The 17,131-nt window shown below is 34.8% G+C and overlaps 1 protein-coding gene and 1 long non-coding RNA gene across 5 annotated transcripts in view; one reads left to right on the top strand and one right to left on the bottom strand.

Moving 5' to 3' along the window:
- LOC129923934 (uncharacterized) overlaps nucleotides 1–12,660 on the bottom strand; it is a 30,598-nt gene extending 17,938 nt beyond the window's left edge. Inside the window, exons 1-2 of one of the 3 annotated variants that reach the window (XR_008775888.1) lie at nucleotides 12,047–12,660; nucleotides 5,954–6,370 (exon numbers count right to left, since the gene is read on the bottom strand). This is a non-coding gene — a long non-coding RNA (uncharacterized LOC129923934). The remainder of the gene's footprint in view (nucleotides 1–5,953; nucleotides 6,371–12,046) is intronic. The other 2 variants (XR_008775889.1, XR_008775890.1) reach the window with 2 other exon arrangements.
- On the top strand, nucleotides 1,934–15,691 carry LOC106058374 (uncharacterized). Of its 2 annotated transcripts, XM_056017111.1 has the most exons (5): nucleotides 1,934–2,065; nucleotides 11,226–11,292; nucleotides 13,205–13,269; nucleotides 13,391–13,457; nucleotides 13,590–15,691. In XM_056017111.1, exons 2-5 carry the CDS (start codon nucleotides 11,226–11,228, stop codon nucleotides 14,555–14,557), a joined length of 1,167 nt encoding a protein of 388 aa, XP_055873086.1. In that variant the 5' UTR covers nucleotides 1,934–2,065; the 3' UTR covers nucleotides 14,558–15,691. The 2 variants fall into 2 exon arrangements, with proteins under 2 accessions (XP_055873086.1, XP_055873087.1); XM_056017112.1 differs by lacking the exon at nucleotides 13,205–13,269.
- Nucleotides 15,692–17,131: the final 1,440 nt, after the last annotated feature.

The following is a 17,131-nucleotide window of genomic DNA, read 5'->3' as shown; positions in this document are numbered from 1 at the left end:
TTAAATAGCTGTGGAGAAAACGACATAGATACATTGACACTTTTGTAAAATGAGCACAAAAAAAACTGATAAAAAATTAATACAATTGTCAATCATTTGAATCTTTAGCACTTAAACATTTCATGTTTTCTATTGACTTAGTGGAGACGCTGTTTTGAAAACAATTTTTAACTAGTACAATTTGTATTTAGTAGTTGTTAAAACGCATTATTTCAATTGGTACTGAATCTCTATTGAGTGGAAAGACTAAGTGTCAAAGAAACAAAATGACTCTAAATTTGAATTTCTCTTCAGCAGAAACATTTATTATCGACCCCATTTGCATGCCAACACTTTCTCTTGGTAGTCAATTATTTTCAATTTTAAAATTAAACAAAAACTTTTTGCTTTCAAACTTAAGCCACATGATTTGCTGGTAAAAAATATATATGTCAATTATCGATTTTTAAAAGCTTAATAACGCTGGAAAATGTAGGGAAAAAATGGCACCACTGTGATATAAATGGCACCAAAAAAAATCAATAACAATGAATTTAGCGTCTTTTTTTTTCTTGAGTCTCGTCTGAACAAGTCATGTTTTTTTTAAGGAGGACTAGACATTTAAATTAAATTATTTGTAAAAAAAAATGTTTATATCCATTTAATCATAAAACGTTGTCAGAAACTGAGTCTACTGGTTAAGTTGTGCGATGATTTGAATTTCTTTTAGTTATTCAGCAACATTAAGAAGACAAAATTTTGAAAAGTTGTGATCAAAGCACAGTACTGTGTATTACAGCTTCATTACAACACGATTCTTGACAGAGAATATTTTGTACAATGATTTCGCAGAACAAAAAATGTGGAAAAGACAATAAAGTTTTATTGGACCATCTGTACATAAAAATGTGGGGAAAAAAATTGGACCATCTGTACATAAAAATGTGGAAAAGAAAAAAATAAATTGGACCATCTGTTCATGAAAATGTGGAAAAGAACAAAAATTTGAATTGGACCATACGTACATGAAAATGTCGAAAATTTTAAAAAAATTAATTGAACCATCTGTACATAAAAATGTTGAAAAGAAAAAAATTAAATTGGACCATCTGTACATAAAAATGTTGAAAAGAAAAAAATTAAATTGGACCATCTGTGCATAAAAAGAAGCAAACCGCGACACTGGTAGTTCATTCAATTTGAAACTGTAACGTCGGTGCCACATAAAATGTACTGTATACACGAGTTAACACTGTATGATATTTAACTTATAAAGAACGTCTTATTTTTCGTTCTTATTATCACGTATGAGGGTATAAAGAACCATTCATTTTTTTTATTAAGCTATTGTTTATTTTGATTAAGTTACATTAAAAATAAAGATCTAATTGAAATCAAAACCTAATTTAAAAACACATTTTAGACTTAAGTTAAACATTCATGGAAGAGAATTAATGTCAAATCTAAGCAGTATAAATGTGTTTATAAATGCATGTTATGCAATAAGTAACACAATATGATTCTGGAAAGAAACAAATCTCAGTGGTGCATTGAATTTAGACATTTTATCATTAAATGACAATATGAAGAGATACTATTGATTGTGCAAGTTAAGAGAATGTCAAAATACCGATACTTACATTGATAGCTTTTTAAAGAAAGAAATGTGTTCAAGAACCATTCAACTGGCATTGAATAAATGAAAGCCCAAGTGGAAAATGAAGCTAACCACAAATGAAGCTAACCACAAAACTAATAGCTCTGCAGAGGACGTTAAATTGGTCATTTATGACAAACTAGCTCATAGGGCTCATAGGGCTGATATGTTTTCTTAGTTTTTGTTTACTATAAATCTAGTCTTCTCTGGGTGGGTCTCAGTGGACTTTTTTCATGCTCTTTTATTGTGGATCTTCCCACTTCAACCTTCATTTTAAAAATAAAGCGATTTTTTCAACAGACTTTAACGGGAATTTCCAATACATTTCACTGTATTTTCTGACGTCTAGTTTAGAGGCAAGAAGTCTACTCTTCAAGTTATAGCTTTCGTTAGAACTTTGAAAACATCATTCTTTAGGCAAATAAAGTGGTAGGTAATTTTATAGTGTTGCGTTAAAGATACAATATAGATAAATGGCATAAAATATTGTACATTGTCTGTAAAAAAAAGAAAAATTTATCAATGAGTATAGGGTAAAAAAAAATCACAAGAGATCATTACAATGTCATAACGTAGAGATATTGGGAGGGTCAGAGTCTCAGCATAGAAAATTCAGACAGCATTTTAAATATTTACAATACTTTTGAAGTTATGACTTATGCATCCGAAGAACATTTAGATCTAGGCTACTTATAACCCCAAAGTTTGAATTTTTACAGAAAATATATTTCTAAGAATATAGTCGAGAAATTTATCACAATAAATTTTCCGCAAAAGTAAATATATCAGTAATTAGTAAATATGCCTGCTAATTTAAAAAAAAAACGTGAACTAAAACTCAATGGCCATATTACAAGGTCTTCGGGGCTTGGAAAGACCTTCCTTCAGGGAAAAGAAGAAGAAGTAGACAGAGAACGCGATGGATGGACGACATAGAAGAATGGACGGGCCTGCTAATGAAAGAGGCTCTATCCAAGGCAAGTGACAGAGAGGAATGGACGGGCCAGCCAATGAAAGAGGCTCTATCCAAGGTAAGTGACAGAGAGGAATGGACGGGCCTGCCAATGAAAGAGGCTCTATCCAAGGCAAGTGACAGAGAGGAATGGACGGGCCAGCCAATGACAGAGGCTCTATCCAAGGCAAGTGACAGAGAGGAATGGACGGGCCAGCCAATCAAAGAGGCTCTATCCAAGGCAAGTGACAGAGAGGAATGGACGGGCCAGCCAATCAAAGAGGCTCTATCCAAGGCAAGTGACAGAGAGGAATGGACGGGCCTGCCAATGAAAGAGGCTCTATCCAAGGCAAGTGACAGAGAGGAATGGACGGGCCTGCTAATGAAAGAGGCTCTATCCAAGGCAAGTGACAGAGAGGAATGGACGGGCCAGCCAATGAAAGAGGCTCTATCCAAGGCAAGTGACAGAGAGGAATGGACGGGCCAGCCAATGACAGAGGCTCTATCCAAGGCAAGTGACAGAGAGGAATGGACGGGCCTGCCAATGAAAGAGGCTCTATCCAAGGCAAGTGACAGAGAGGAATGGACGGGCCTGCTAATGAAAGAGGCTCTATCCAAGGCAAGTGACAGAGAGGAATGGACGGGCCTGCCAATGAAAGAGGCTCTATCCAAGGCAAGTGACAGAGAGGAATGGACGGGCCTGCTAATGAAAGAGGCTCTATCCAAGGCAAGTGACAGAGAGGAATGGACGGGCCAGCCAATGAAAGAGGCTCTATCCAAGGCAAGTGACAGAGATGAATGGACGGGCCAGCCAATGACAGAGGCTCTATCCAAGGCAAGTGACAGAGAGGAATGGACGGGCCTGCCAATGAAAGAGGCTCTATCCAAGGCAAGTGACAGAGAGGAATGGACGGGCCTGCTAATGAAAGAGGCTCTATCCAAGGCAAGTGACAGAGAGGAATGGACGGGCCTGCCAATGAAAGAGGCTCTATCCAAGGCAAGTGACAGAGAGGAATGGACGGGCCAGCCAATGACAGAGGCTCTATCCAAGGCAAGTGACAGAGAGGAATGGACGGGCCTGCCAATGAAAGAGGCTCTATCCAAGGCAAGTGACAGAGAGGAATGGACGGGCCTGCTAATGAAAGAGGCTCTATCCAAGGCAAGTGACAGAGAGGAATGGACGGGCCAGCCAATCAAAGAGGCTCTATCCAAGGCAAGTGACAGAGAGGAATGGACGGGCCAGCCAATCAAAGAGGCTCTATCCAAGGCAAGTGACAGAGAGGAATGGACGGGCCTGCCAATGAAAGAGGCTCTATCCAAGGCAAGTGACAGAGAGGAATGGACGGGCCTGCTAATGAAAGAGGCTCTATCCAAGGCAAGTGACAGAGAGGAATGGACGGGCCAGCCAATGAAAGAGGCTCTATCCAAGGCAAGTGACAGAGATGAATGGACGGGCCAGCCAATGACAGAGGCTCTATCCAAGGCAAGTGACAGAGAGGAATGGACGGGCCTGCCAATGAAAGAGGCTCTATCCAAGGCAAGTGACAGAGAGGAATGGACGGGCCTGCTAATGAAAGAGGCTCTATCCAAGGCAAGTGACAGAGAGGAATGGACGGGCCTGCCAATGAAAGAGGCTCTATCCAAGGCAAGTGACAGAGAGGAATGGACGGGCCAGCCAATGAAAGAGGCTCTATCTAAGGCAAGTGACAGAGAGGAATGGACGGGCCAGCCAATGACAGAGGCTCTATCCAAGGCAAGTGACAGAGAGGAATAGACGGGCCAGCCAATCAAAGAGGCTCTATCCAAGGCAAGTGACAGAGAGGAATGGACGGGCCAGCCAATGAAAGAGGCTCTATCCAAGGCAAGTGACAGAGAGGAATGGACGGGCCAGCCAATGAAAGAGGCTCTATCCAAGGCAAGTGACAGAAAGGAATGGACGGGCCAGCCAATGAAAGAGGCTCTATCCAAGGCAAGTGACAGAGAGGAATGGACGGACCAGCTAATGAAAGAGGCTCTATCCAAGTTTCTTTTTTAGACGCTGGTTTCCATCAATAAAGTGCAGTTCATTTTGAGTTAGAAGAATAACAGAACATTGCGCGGTAATGAAATACAGAAAATACATTTAATTTTGATCCTGGGGAAGACTGGGATTTTAAATTTCGGGATCCTCAAGCGCCTCTGAGTCTACCCAGCTCTAATGGGTACCTGACATTAGTTGGGGAAAAGTAAAGACGGTTGGTCGTTGCGCTGGCCACATGACACCCTCTTTAACTGTAGGCCACAGAAACAGATGACCTTTACATTATCTGTCCTTTAGACCATAAGGTCGGAAAGGGGAACTTGACTTCTTCTCTTTAATCGTTTCATTACTTTTCAGTTACTGCTAATTAGAATGCTGTGTAATATTAAAATGCAGTATGTTATAATTATAAATCATTGTGTTATGTATTTGTAAAGAATTCAGTTACTCTGTAATATTAGAAATGATTGTAGGTCCCTTCTGTTTAGCAAATATATTGCACAATTATTTCATTCCTACCAGTATATTATGTAATATATTGAATGATATTAAAGAGGTTTCAAATAAATATGTCTTTATATCCTTGTTATTTCATAATAATAATAATCTTTATTATCCAGAAGGAAAAGCATTTACATTTACTATTTGAGAAAAGTATATATGTACAGTAGCATGAACAAAGAGCTCTTAACACTATATTCTAAAAAAAAAGTATTACATTTGCTTATAGCTATAAAAAAAAATATTTGACAAGATCTTTTGCACAAATAATTTTAAGATAAAACTTGAGATTCTGGAAATCATTAGGCGCAAAATATTACACATTTCCATTAAAGACATTGTAATGTACTTGAATAGGACTGGTGCATTGTAGGATGTCTGCTTCTAATAGTGTCTGGTTAGCAGACGTGAAGCATTTCAAAAATTAATAAAAATGAGTGTTTTTCTGATGACAGTACACGTTGTTCTCAGATACTTCTTATGTTGGTTGCTGGACTCTACTGTCTCTCAGAACCAGCCATCCAATAATTGTGTGTAGTAATTTTGTTATTATAATCTTATTTAGTAGCATACTAGCCCAATTTTAGACTAAAAGGCATTTTTAAAAATAAAACAGAAGTGCGATGTCATAGGCAAAATTCAAGTTAAAGCTAAATTAATCTCATAAGGGATTTAATTTTCAGCTGAATGCCCAAATAAGTTAAAATGAAAACAATTTTATAACAAAATATGATCATTATGCCCGCCTGAAATAGTTGGAACGAGTAGAGATATAATAATAATACAGAAAAGGTTCTATTAATTATATAGGTTATAGCGGAAAAGAAAAACTATAAATACTTACACTTTTATACTGTTCATAACTGCTGTATAATTCATTACTCATAATTCATGTTTTTTTTCAAATGTTTCCATTGATAATACCTTCTTTATTGTCCATTCTGGAGTCCTATGTCTATGTGAAGAAGCCTGTCACATTTTTGAAAGATAAAAATTTACCTTCCCTGAAGTTTTTCATTTAAAAGTGGTGATTTTGTTTTCAAAAATCTTTTGCATAGATAATTTTTAAAACTAAATGGTTCACTTTCGGAAAAGAAAAAGTAGCCGTTGCGTCAGAACTTTGAATATTCTAAAATATCATAATGTCCGATTTTCATTTTCTCTTCTAGTTTCTGCGATCTAAACGGGGCGGACTGACGAACATACAGACTAAACAAAACTAATAGCGGCTATTCCCCTTTGGGGGCCGCTAAAAATAGATCTAAACAAACACAAAAAACATTTTATTCTAATAAAAAAAAATGCTCACAAGATGTTGTTTTTAAACTTTTGATAAGAATTAATAAGACAACTAGATGAGACTTTGCCCCCCCCCCCTTTTCCCTTTCTTCCATTGCAAAACAAAAAACACAAGACTCTCCTGGTTCTATATATATATTGCTCACAGTGGCTCAGTATATTGACATTTACACTGCTACTATGTGTGTGTGATTATATAAGCTAAGATGCGTGTTATAGAACAAACTCAGATGTGTGGAATAAAATAAACTAAGATATGTGGAATAGAACAAGATAAGCTCTGTGTTTGTGTGGAACAGAACAAGATAAGCTCTGTGTTTGTGTGGAATAGAACAAGAAAAGCTCTGTGTTTGTGTGATAGAACAAGCTAAGATGTGTGTGTGTTATAGAACAAGCTAAGATGTGTGTATTATAGAACAAGCTAAGATGTGTGTGTGTTATAGAACAAGCTAAGATGGGTGTGTGTTATAGAACAAGCTAAGATGTGTGTGTGTTATAGAACAAGCTAAGATGTGTGTATTATCGAACATAGCTAAGATATGTGTGTTATAGAACAAGCTAAGATGGGTGTGTGTTATAGAACAAGCTAAGATGGGTGTGTGTTATAGAACAAGCTAAGATGTGTGCGTGTGTGTTATAGACCAAGCTAAGATGTGTGTGTGTTATAGAACAAGCTAAGATGTGTGTGTATTATAGAACAAGCTAAGATGTGTGTGTGTTATAGAACAAGCTAAGATGGGTGTGTATTATAGAACAAGCTAAGATGTGTGTGTGTTATAAAACAAGCTAGGATGTGTGTATTATAGAACAAGCTAAGATGGGTGTATAATAGAAAAGCTAAAATGTGTGTATTATAGAACAAGCTAAGATATGTGTATTATAGAACAAGCTAAGATGGGTGTATTATAGAACAAGCTAAGATGTGTGTATTATAGAACAAGCTAAGATGTGTGTGTGTGTTATAGACCAAGCTAAGATGTGTGTGTGTTATAGAACAAGCTAAGATGGGTGTGTATTATAGAACAAGCTAAGATGTGTGTGTGTTATAGAACAAGCTAAGATGTGTGTGTATTATAGAACAAGCTAAGATGCGTGTGTGTTATAGAACAAGCTAAGATGGGTGTGTATTATAGAACAAGCTAAGATGTGTGTGTGTTATAGAACAAGCTAAGATGGGTGTATTATAGAACAAGCTAAGGTGGGTGTATTATAGAACAAGCTAAGATGTGTGTGTGTTATAGAACAAGCTAAGATGGGTGTATTATAGAACAAGCTAAGATGGGTGTATTATAGAACAAGCTAAGATGGGTGTGTGTTATAGAACAAGCTAAGATGTGTGTGTGTTATAGAACAAGCTAAGATGTGTGTATTATCGAACAAAGCTAAGATATGTGTGTGTTATAGAACAAGCTAAGATAGGTGTGTTATACAACAAGCTAAGATGTGTGTGTGTTATAGACCAAGCTAAGATGTGTGTGTGTTATAGAACAATCTAAGATGTGTGTGTATTATAGAACAAGCTAAGATGTGTGTGTGTTATAGAACAAGCTAAGATGGGTGTATATTATAGAACAAGCAAAGATGTGTGTGTGTTTTAGAACAAGCTAAGATGGGTGTGTATTATAGAACAAGCTAAGATGTGTGTGTGTTATAGAACAAGCTAGGATGTGTGTATTATAGAACAAGCTAAGATGTGTGTGTGTTATAGAACAAGCTAAGATGTGTGTGTGTTATAGAACAAGCTAAGATGTGTGTGTGTTATAGACCAAGCTAAGATGTGTGTGTGTTATAGAACAATCTAAGATGTGTGTGTATTATAGAACAAGCTAAGATGTGTGTGTGTTATAGAACAAGCTAAGATGGGTGTATATTATAGAACAAGCTAAGATGTGTGTGTGTTTTAGAACAAGCTAAGATGGGTGTGTATTATAGAACAAGCTAAGATGTGTGTGTGTTTTAGAACAAGCTAAGATGGGTGTGTATTATAGAACAAGCTAAGATGGGTGTGTGTTATAGAACAAGATAAGATGTGTGTATTATAGAACAAGCTAAGATGGATGTATTATAGAACAAGCTAAGATGTGTGTATTATAGACCAAGCTAAGATGTGTGTGTGTTATAGAACAAGCTAAGATGTGTGTGTATTATAGAACAAGCTAAGATGTGTGTGTGTTATAGAACAAGCTAAGATGGGTGTATATTATAGAACAAGCTAAGATGGGTGTGTGTTATAGAACAAGCTAAGATGGGTGTATATTATAGAACAAGCTAAGATGTGTGTGTGTTTTAGAACAAGCTAAGATGGGTGTGTATTATAGAACAAGCTAAGATGTGTGTGTGTTTTAGAACAAGCTAAGATGGGTGTGTATTATAGAACAAGCTAAGATGTGTGTGTGTTATAGAACAAGCTAGGATGTGTGTATTATAGAACAAGCTAAGATGTGTGTGTGTTATAGAACAAGATAAGATGTGTGTATTATAGAACAAGCTAAGATGGATGTATTATAGAACAAGCTAAGATGTGTGTATTATAGACCAAGCTAAGATGTGTGTGTGTTATAGAACAAGCTAAGATGTGTGTGTATTATAGAACAAGCTAAGATGTGTGTGTGTTATAGAACAAGCTAAGATGGGTGTATTATAGAACAAGCTAAGATGGGTGTGTGTTATAGAACAAGCTAAGATGTGTGTATTATCGAACATAGCTAAGATATGTGTGTTATAGAACAAGCTAAGATGGGTGTGTGTTATAGAACAAGCTAAGATGGGTGTGTGTTATAGAACAAGCTAAGATGTGTGTGTGTGTGTTATAGACCAAGCTAAGATGTGTGTGTGTTATAGAACAAGCTAAGATGTGTGTGTATTATAGAACAAGCTAAGATGTGTGTGTGTGTTATAGAACAAGCTAAGATGGGTGTGTATTATAGAACAAGCTAAGATGTGTGTGTGTTATAAAACAAGCTAGGATGTGTGTATTATAGAACAAGCTAAGATGGGTGTATAATAGAAAAGCTAAAATGTGTGTATTATAGAACAAGCTAAGATATGTGTATTATAGAACAAGCTAAGATGGGTGTATTATAGAACAAGCTAAGATGTGTGTATTATAGAACAAGCTAAGATGTGTGTGTGTTTTAGAACAAGCTAAGATGTGTGTGTATTATAGAACAAGCTAAGATGTGTGTGTGTTATAGAACAAGCTAGGATGTGTGTATTATAGAACAAGCTAAGATGGGTGTGTGTTATAGAACAAGATAAGATGTGTGTATTATAGAACAAGCTAAGATGGATGTATTATAGAACAAGCTAAGATGTGTGTATTATAGACCAAGCTAAGATGTGTGTGTGTTATAGAACAAGCTAAGATGTGTGTGTATTATAGAACAAGCTAAGATGTGTGTGTGTTATAGAACAAGCTAAGATGGGTGTATATTATAGAACAAGCTAAGATGGGTGTGTGTTATAGAACAAGCTAAGATGTGTGTGTGTTATAGACCAAGCTAAGATGTGTGTGTGTTATAGAACAATCTAAGATGTGTGTGTATTATAGAACAAGCTAAGATGTGTGTGTGTTATAGAACAAGCTAAGATGGGTGTATATTATAGAACAAGCTAAGATGTGTGTGTGTGTTTTAGAACAAGCTAAGATGGGTGTGTATTATAGAACAAGCTAAGATATGTGTGTGTTATAGAACAAGCTAAGATGGGCGTGTGTTATAGAACAAGATAAGATGTGTGTATTATAGAACAAGCTAAGATGGATGTATTATAGAACAAGCTAAGATGTGTGTATTATAGACCAAGCTAAGATGTGTGTGTGTTATAGAACAAGCTAAGATGGGTGTGTATTATAGAACAAGCTAAGATGTGTGTGTGTTATAGAACAAGCTAGGATGTGTGTATTATAGAACAAGCTAAGATGTGTGTGTGTTATAGAACAAGCTAATAATAGAAAAGCTAAAATGTGTGTATTATAGAGCAAGCTAAGATGTGTACATTATAGAACAAGCTAAGATGGGTGTGTATTATAGAACAAGCTAAGATGTGTGTGTGTTATAGAACAAGCTAGGATGTGTGTATTATAGAACAAGCTAAGATGTGTGTGTGTTATAGAACAAGCTAATAATAGAAAAGCTAAAATTTGTGTATTATAGAGCAAGCTAAGATGTGTACATTATAGAACAAGCTAAGATGGGTGTATTATAGAACAAGCTAAGATGTGTGTATTATAGAACAAGCTAAGATGTGTGTGTGTTATAGAACAAGATAAGATGTGTGTATTATAGAACAAGCTAAGATGGATGTATTATAGAACAAGCTAAGATGTGTGTATTATAGACCAAGCTAAGATGTGTGTGTGTTATAGAACAAGCTAAGATGTGTGTGTATTATAGAACAAGCTAAGATGTGTGTGTGTTATAGAACAAGCTAAGATGGGTGTATTATAGAACAAGCTAAGATGCGTGTGTGTTATAGAACAAGCTAAGATGTGTGTGTGTTATAGAACAAGCTAAGTTGTGTGTGTGTGTTATAGAACAAGCTAAGATGTATGTGTGTGTTATAGAACAAGCTAAGATGGGTGTATTATAGAACAAGGTAAGATGTTTGTGACTGAATAAGCTAAGATGCGTGCTATAGAACAAACTCAGATGTGTGGAATAGAACAAGACAAGCTCCTGTGTTTGTGTGATAGAACAACAATTGGTGTAACGGCTTGACAAGTACTGACTGATATTTCACATTTGAAAAACTTTTGTTCTCAGTGAATTTTGAGAGAATTCATAACGTCTCATTGGTTTTAAACTTTTTTTTTAAAGATGGACAAAGTAATAAATGAAATCCTATGGATCAGTCAAGATCAATCTGATGATACCAAAGAAAAAGGTATTTTGTTTACATTCTTTTATGAAGAAATGAATAAGGATCTGTTTGTTTTTTTAAAGAGAAAGAGAGAGAGAGAGAGAGAAACACAGAGATAGAGAGAGTTGTTTGCAAGTTTTTAAAAATAGCTGTATATAAATATTAACGTAATTTGTATAATAAAAGACAATTTGAAAAATGTTTCTTTTTTTCTGTTTATGTTAAATGAAAGTTAAATTTTGTTTGTATTGTGAGCAGGTCAGGAGGCGCTGAGTGGGACCTTTTCTCTGCTCAACATTAAATTATTTAACAGTAGGCAGATGTTAGCGCTACTGGGTGGGTTTCATCTGTGACACCTCAGTCTACGACCAAGGAGCTAGAGTCGCCTAAGCAACCAGACAACTAAACTATACTAACCTAAACTAAATGGAAGCACCAACAAAACTTTAGTTTAGGATAAATAAACAAAATGAAACTTTATTTACACATACAAAAAAATAAATCAATAATAAAATATAATATATACACTAACCACTACAACTGAACCCAGCAACTAACTAAAACCCTCTAAATCTACGCCACTACAAACACCAACAAACTAACCAAACCAACTATCTTACACAAACTGATCAAACCAACTATCTAACCAAATCACTACAACTACTACACTAGACCTAGATCTACACAAACACACTACAATAAACTAGTCTAGATCTACAATATTCTACTACTACAACTAACCTATAACACTAACACTAAAACAAGAACACTTTAGTACCTTACTATTCACTAAGAACAGACTTACTGTCACTATAACTTAATATAAATAAGCCACTAACTAAGCCGACTAAGGCAACACTACAGAAACAAAATAACACTAGATCTACAGCAGATAGCAGTTATAGCACAGCAGAGTAATAGCAGTAAAAATAGCAGCATATAGTTCAGCAGTAACACAGCAGTTATATTCAGCAGTAATAATAGCCTGCAATACATAAATGCAAAACTATAAATACAAAATCATATATTCTATTAGATCTAGAACACTCATAGCGGGACTAATGGGCGCCGCTATCTTTAAATCAACATGCTCAAAACAAAAGCTGCCAACTAGAAAATAAAACTAAATTTAAATATATCTAGCATATTTACACAGTGTGACATAGATCTAGTAAAAGAAAATATAAAATATTTCTACACTTACAGGCCGTCCCAGGTACAGAATAATAAAATAATTACACGACAGACCACAAAGATCTTCAGCTGTCACACAGACAGAGATACTGTACTGACCACTGGTCAAATGTACACTCAACTGTTTTAAGACAGCATGTACATCACTTTTTATACTATCCCGCACTAACATATATAAAAATATGCGGAAGTACAATTATAAAAAATCTGACACTAACCTACAAAAATAAAATATATAAAAAATAGCTCTAACCTATACAACAAAATACATATAAAAATAGCTCTGGGCGCGCAAGCTCACACTATTTTGATTTGTATTAGTTGCTTATGATTCATGTCTGCGTGGTCGTTTGGTATGCACTTCTGTCGCCACAATAGTCCCAAGTTCGAAACCTGCTTGCCGTCCTGTATGAGGTTTTGGCTAAGATGTAATGATCTTCTGAAAGTCAGAAACATTGAAAACATTGACAGCTCCTTCCATGAATCCATACATCTATTAACTACTTCTTCCATTAATCCATACATCCATTGACTACTTCTCCCATGAATCCATACATCCATTGACTACTTCTCCCATGAATCCATACATCCATTGACTACTTCTTCCATGAATACATACATCCATTAACAACATCTTCCGTGAATCCATACATCCATTAACAACATCTTCCATGAATCAATAGATCAGGTTGTTATTTTGATTTTTTGTTCTAACTGATCTTTTCTTTTTTAACTTTAATAGATAAAGTCAAAACCATAACAGATACAAACAAAGATTCAGCTAAAGAAAAGTTTGATAATAAAAAAGTATATCACTTTTTAAACTGTTAAACTTTATATTATTTTAAACCTATATTTATTTAAGACAATGTTATTCATGTTAAAATTTATTAGAGCTTCGTTTATATTTTTTAAAATATATTACCAGACAGGTGAAAGCTCCACAAAGAGATTCGAAGATGGAGGTGCAGCAGTAACCATCAGAAAATATTTTGGTAATGAGTTTTTCAAATAATGTTCTAAACATTTAAATAAGAAAAATAATAATGTCTTATTACGTAAATTTCAATTTCAATTAATAATTGATTTAAAAAATATACCTAAGAGATTTTGCTTGACACTTTCAGAAGGAGAAAAACACTGCACTAAAGTTGGCAATCATTCAAGTTTTATCCCGTATAATGCTTTCAGAGTTGATCATTTTCCTGAGCCTTATCGTGATACTTTACTAGTTGACTTAGTGAAAGTTTTGGGCAGTTTGGTTGTTATGTTAAAAATTTCAAGCGTCAGCAAACGCCGCCCGAAATATTTCCCAGAAACATTTTTGGAATATCCAAAGTCATGTTCCAGTGGAACTGGAAGAATCATTTTTTCTAAGCCCATATGGGGCACTGAAACACAACATTGTCCATGCAGACAATGTGCACAGAGCAGTCGACCATGCATGAAATGGGGAGAGATCAAAGTTGTGACAGCAGCACATGTTGTCTTTGATGTGACAGAAGCTGAGTGCACAACTTGCGTCTTGGACTATGACTCCAATGATTGTCACGAGACTGTGAAACTGTCATTTTTGAATAATGAAATTATAGATGTCAGAAATGATAGGAGCACGATAGTGTTTGTCACACATGATATTCAGATGGCTTACAGGTTGATGAATAAAATATATGAATACAAAGGACTTCACGATCAAGCCTACGCTAAATATCAAAACAGTTTAAGTACTTTCAACATTGATCAGCAAAATGACCAACCAGAACGTCACAACGCATGTGAGTCTAATGATAAAAAGACTGAGAAATTACAAACAGAAGATTTAGCGATTCTAATTTCTCATCCTCATGGATGGTCCAAACAAGTTTCCATTGGGACCTCTAAAAAAATTGTTTGCAAGAAAGACATTGACAAAGGAAGGGTATACACGTACTATGAGTATGTTCTAACGTCGTGTGGTGGCAGCAGTGGAGCCCCAGTGTATATACTAGGAAAAGAAGAAGTTTGGACCAACCATCCACATAAAGGCAGTAATGTCCACAACGAAGGTGTTAGTGGCATTGAATATGAGCCGATGAGAAAAAAAATAAAAAAATAAAGTTTAGTCATACATTTCTTCGTTTACTTACATGCCACACAGATTGTAATCAACCTAATCAACTAATGATACCAAACTTTCATACTCTGATACTCTCATACTATATCTGCTGCAAGTATCCTGAGATGTATAGGTTTTTTTTAGGAATAAATGTATTTTTAGAATGAACGTTGATGTTAAACAATTGTTAGAGTGTCTTCAACGTTTTACTGTGGTACTATGTGGCCAGCACAATGACCAAATAAATGAGATGTGTACACATTGTAACAAAACATTTTGTCAAAGATGAAATTTCTCACAGAAGTTTCTATCTTATTTTACATCTAAAATGTTTTGCGCAGAATTAATGTTTTTATTCTTTTTTTTTTTTTTGACGAAGCTTATATCAACTTACTCTGTCTATTTGTCTGGTAAACATTTTGTACACGTTATTTCTCAGACACTCAATCTGGGATCAAGCTGAAAATTTGCGCAATTATTCCTTTTACCTGACATCAAAAGAATCAGTTAATAATCTATTGGTAATTATTTTATTTGGCATCTCGAACAAGGGCAAGAAATTGTACTTGACTGAAGTAGTGTTATAAGCCTTATAGGTCGTCGTCTGAGTCTTTGTGAACACAAACATGAAATACGACGACACTATAGAAACTAGAGATAACTCGGCAATCTTCAATGTTCATTAGAACTTCACTAGCAAAGTGGTCACAATATGTCGGCTTGAGCCTTGAATTTTCGAATTCAGATTTTTTCAGCCCCATTTTTTAAAAAGGTTTTTAAATGGTTGGTCTAGATCTATTACAAATGTAATTACATGACTGATCTCAGCTAATACAACTATGTCTAATATAACATTTTTACATTTTTTTTTCTTCTCTTGTTTTTGGCTTACATGTATCAAGATGAATCCTAGTTTTCTGTAGACCTTCCTGTGCCCATCCTAATCAGAGTCAATTAGAGTGTAGGCCTACTCGTAGTTTATTTTTCTAATTTGAATGGCAATATTTGTTCCGAATTCTTAGACTCTCTGGGATTTCAAAGATTATGAAGACATTTTTTTTTATGATTTGAAACACTTTAAAAAAAAAATAATTATATTTTTTTAATAAAGAAAACTGAATTGTTTCTAGTTTTTATCATTGTCTGCAGTCTCTTAATGGGAGATGTTCAGATCTTTAGAAAAAAAAAACAATCTCTGTTGTTGTTGTTTTTAATTATGTATGCATAGTGTATTTATTTCAGATTTAAATTTTAGAAAAAAAACACTTTTTAAAAGCATTTTATCGCACAATACAGTATTGTAGTTCAACATTGTAGCACAATACAGTATTATAGTTCAACATTGTAGCACAATACAGTATTGTAGTTCAACATTGTAGCACAATACAGTATTGTAGTTCAACATTGTAGCAGTCAGGGGAAAACGAGCCTAAAGTTAGAATAAATTATACATATCTTCCTAGAGAATGGTTGAGATGTTATTATCAGTTTTGTAAGACTATTTTTAGCAACGTACTATCAGCTTTATTGAAAGCAGTTGTGATGACGTCATATTAAGGTTGTTGAAAGTATTGTCGTCTTAATATTTTTTTTACGAAAAGTATTTGGCTTATTTTTAAACTGCTAGACAGACAGACTGCTAGATATTACACTGTTGTAGTTTGACATTCATAGCATGTTCGGTGCGCTTAGATATATGGCAATAGCTGAAAAGGTTTCCGCGCTGTTAAAGTAAAGTTCCCTATTCAGACTTTGAGATCTATTGAGCAGATGATGCAAAGGTCATCTTTTTCTGTGTCCCACGTTTAACGAGGGTGTCATGAGGCCAGCACAACGACCAACCGCCTTTACTTTTCCCCCAACTAATGTCAGGTACCCATTACAGCTGGATGGACTCATAGGCGTCAAAGATGCCAAAACTTAAAATCCGCGCTGTTAATTCAAATGAAATTAAGTATCCCTAGTCGACATCCGGCTTCGAACTCAAGATTTTCAGAAAAACTAGCCATCTTTTTTTTTCTATGCTATTGTTTGATTATTTGTGGGTAAGGAAAACAAAACAATAGAAAAAACAAAACAATAGATAAAAAAAACAATAGAAAAAACAAAACAATAGAAAAAAAAACAAAACAATAGAAAAAACAAAACAATAGAAAAAACAAAACAATAGAAAAAACAAAACAATAGAAAAAAACAAAACAATAGAAAAAACAAAACAATAGAAAAAAACAAAACAATAGAAAAACCAAAACAATAGAAAAAACAAAACAATAGAAAAAACAAAACAATAGATAAAAACAAAACAATAGAAAAAACAAAACAATAGATAAAAAACAAAACAATAGATACAAACTAAACAATAATAGATAAAAATAAAACAATATATAAAGCAAAACAACAATAGATTTAAAAAAAAAAACTACATATAAAAACCTAACAATAGATACAAACTAAATAATAGATTAAAAAAAACAATAGATAAAAACTGATAAGGCGTTAAAATAAATAAGTCAGTGTGTATTTGTGATACTGAAGTTGAAAGTGTGTGCCAAAAGATATGTGAGCAACACAATA

This window comes from Biomphalaria glabrata, chromosome 18 (assembly GCF_947242115.1).
Source record: "Biomphalaria glabrata chromosome 18, xgBioGlab47.1, whole genome shotgun sequence".
In the NCBI taxonomy this organism is placed as follows: Eukaryota; Metazoa; Mollusca; class Gastropoda; family Planorbidae; genus Biomphalaria; species Biomphalaria glabrata.
The sequence above is the reverse complement of the archived record's forward strand: the minus strand, read 5'-3'. Positions and strand labels throughout refer to the sequence as shown.

Excerpts from the sequence above, each read along its gene's own strand:
- LOC106058374 (XM_056017111.1), top strand. The coding sequence starts at position 11,226 with ATGGACAAAGTAATAAATGAAATCCTATGGATCAGTCAAGATCAATCT. Across the intron at positions 11,293-13,204 it reads TGATGATACCAAAGAAAAAG|ATAAAGTCAAAACCATAACA; the intron begins GTATTTTGTTTA and ends TAACTTTAATAG. Across the intron at positions 13,270-13,390 it reads AAAAGTTTGATAATAAAAAA|ACAGGTGAAAGCTCCACAAA; the intron begins GTATATCACTTT and ends ATATATTACCAG.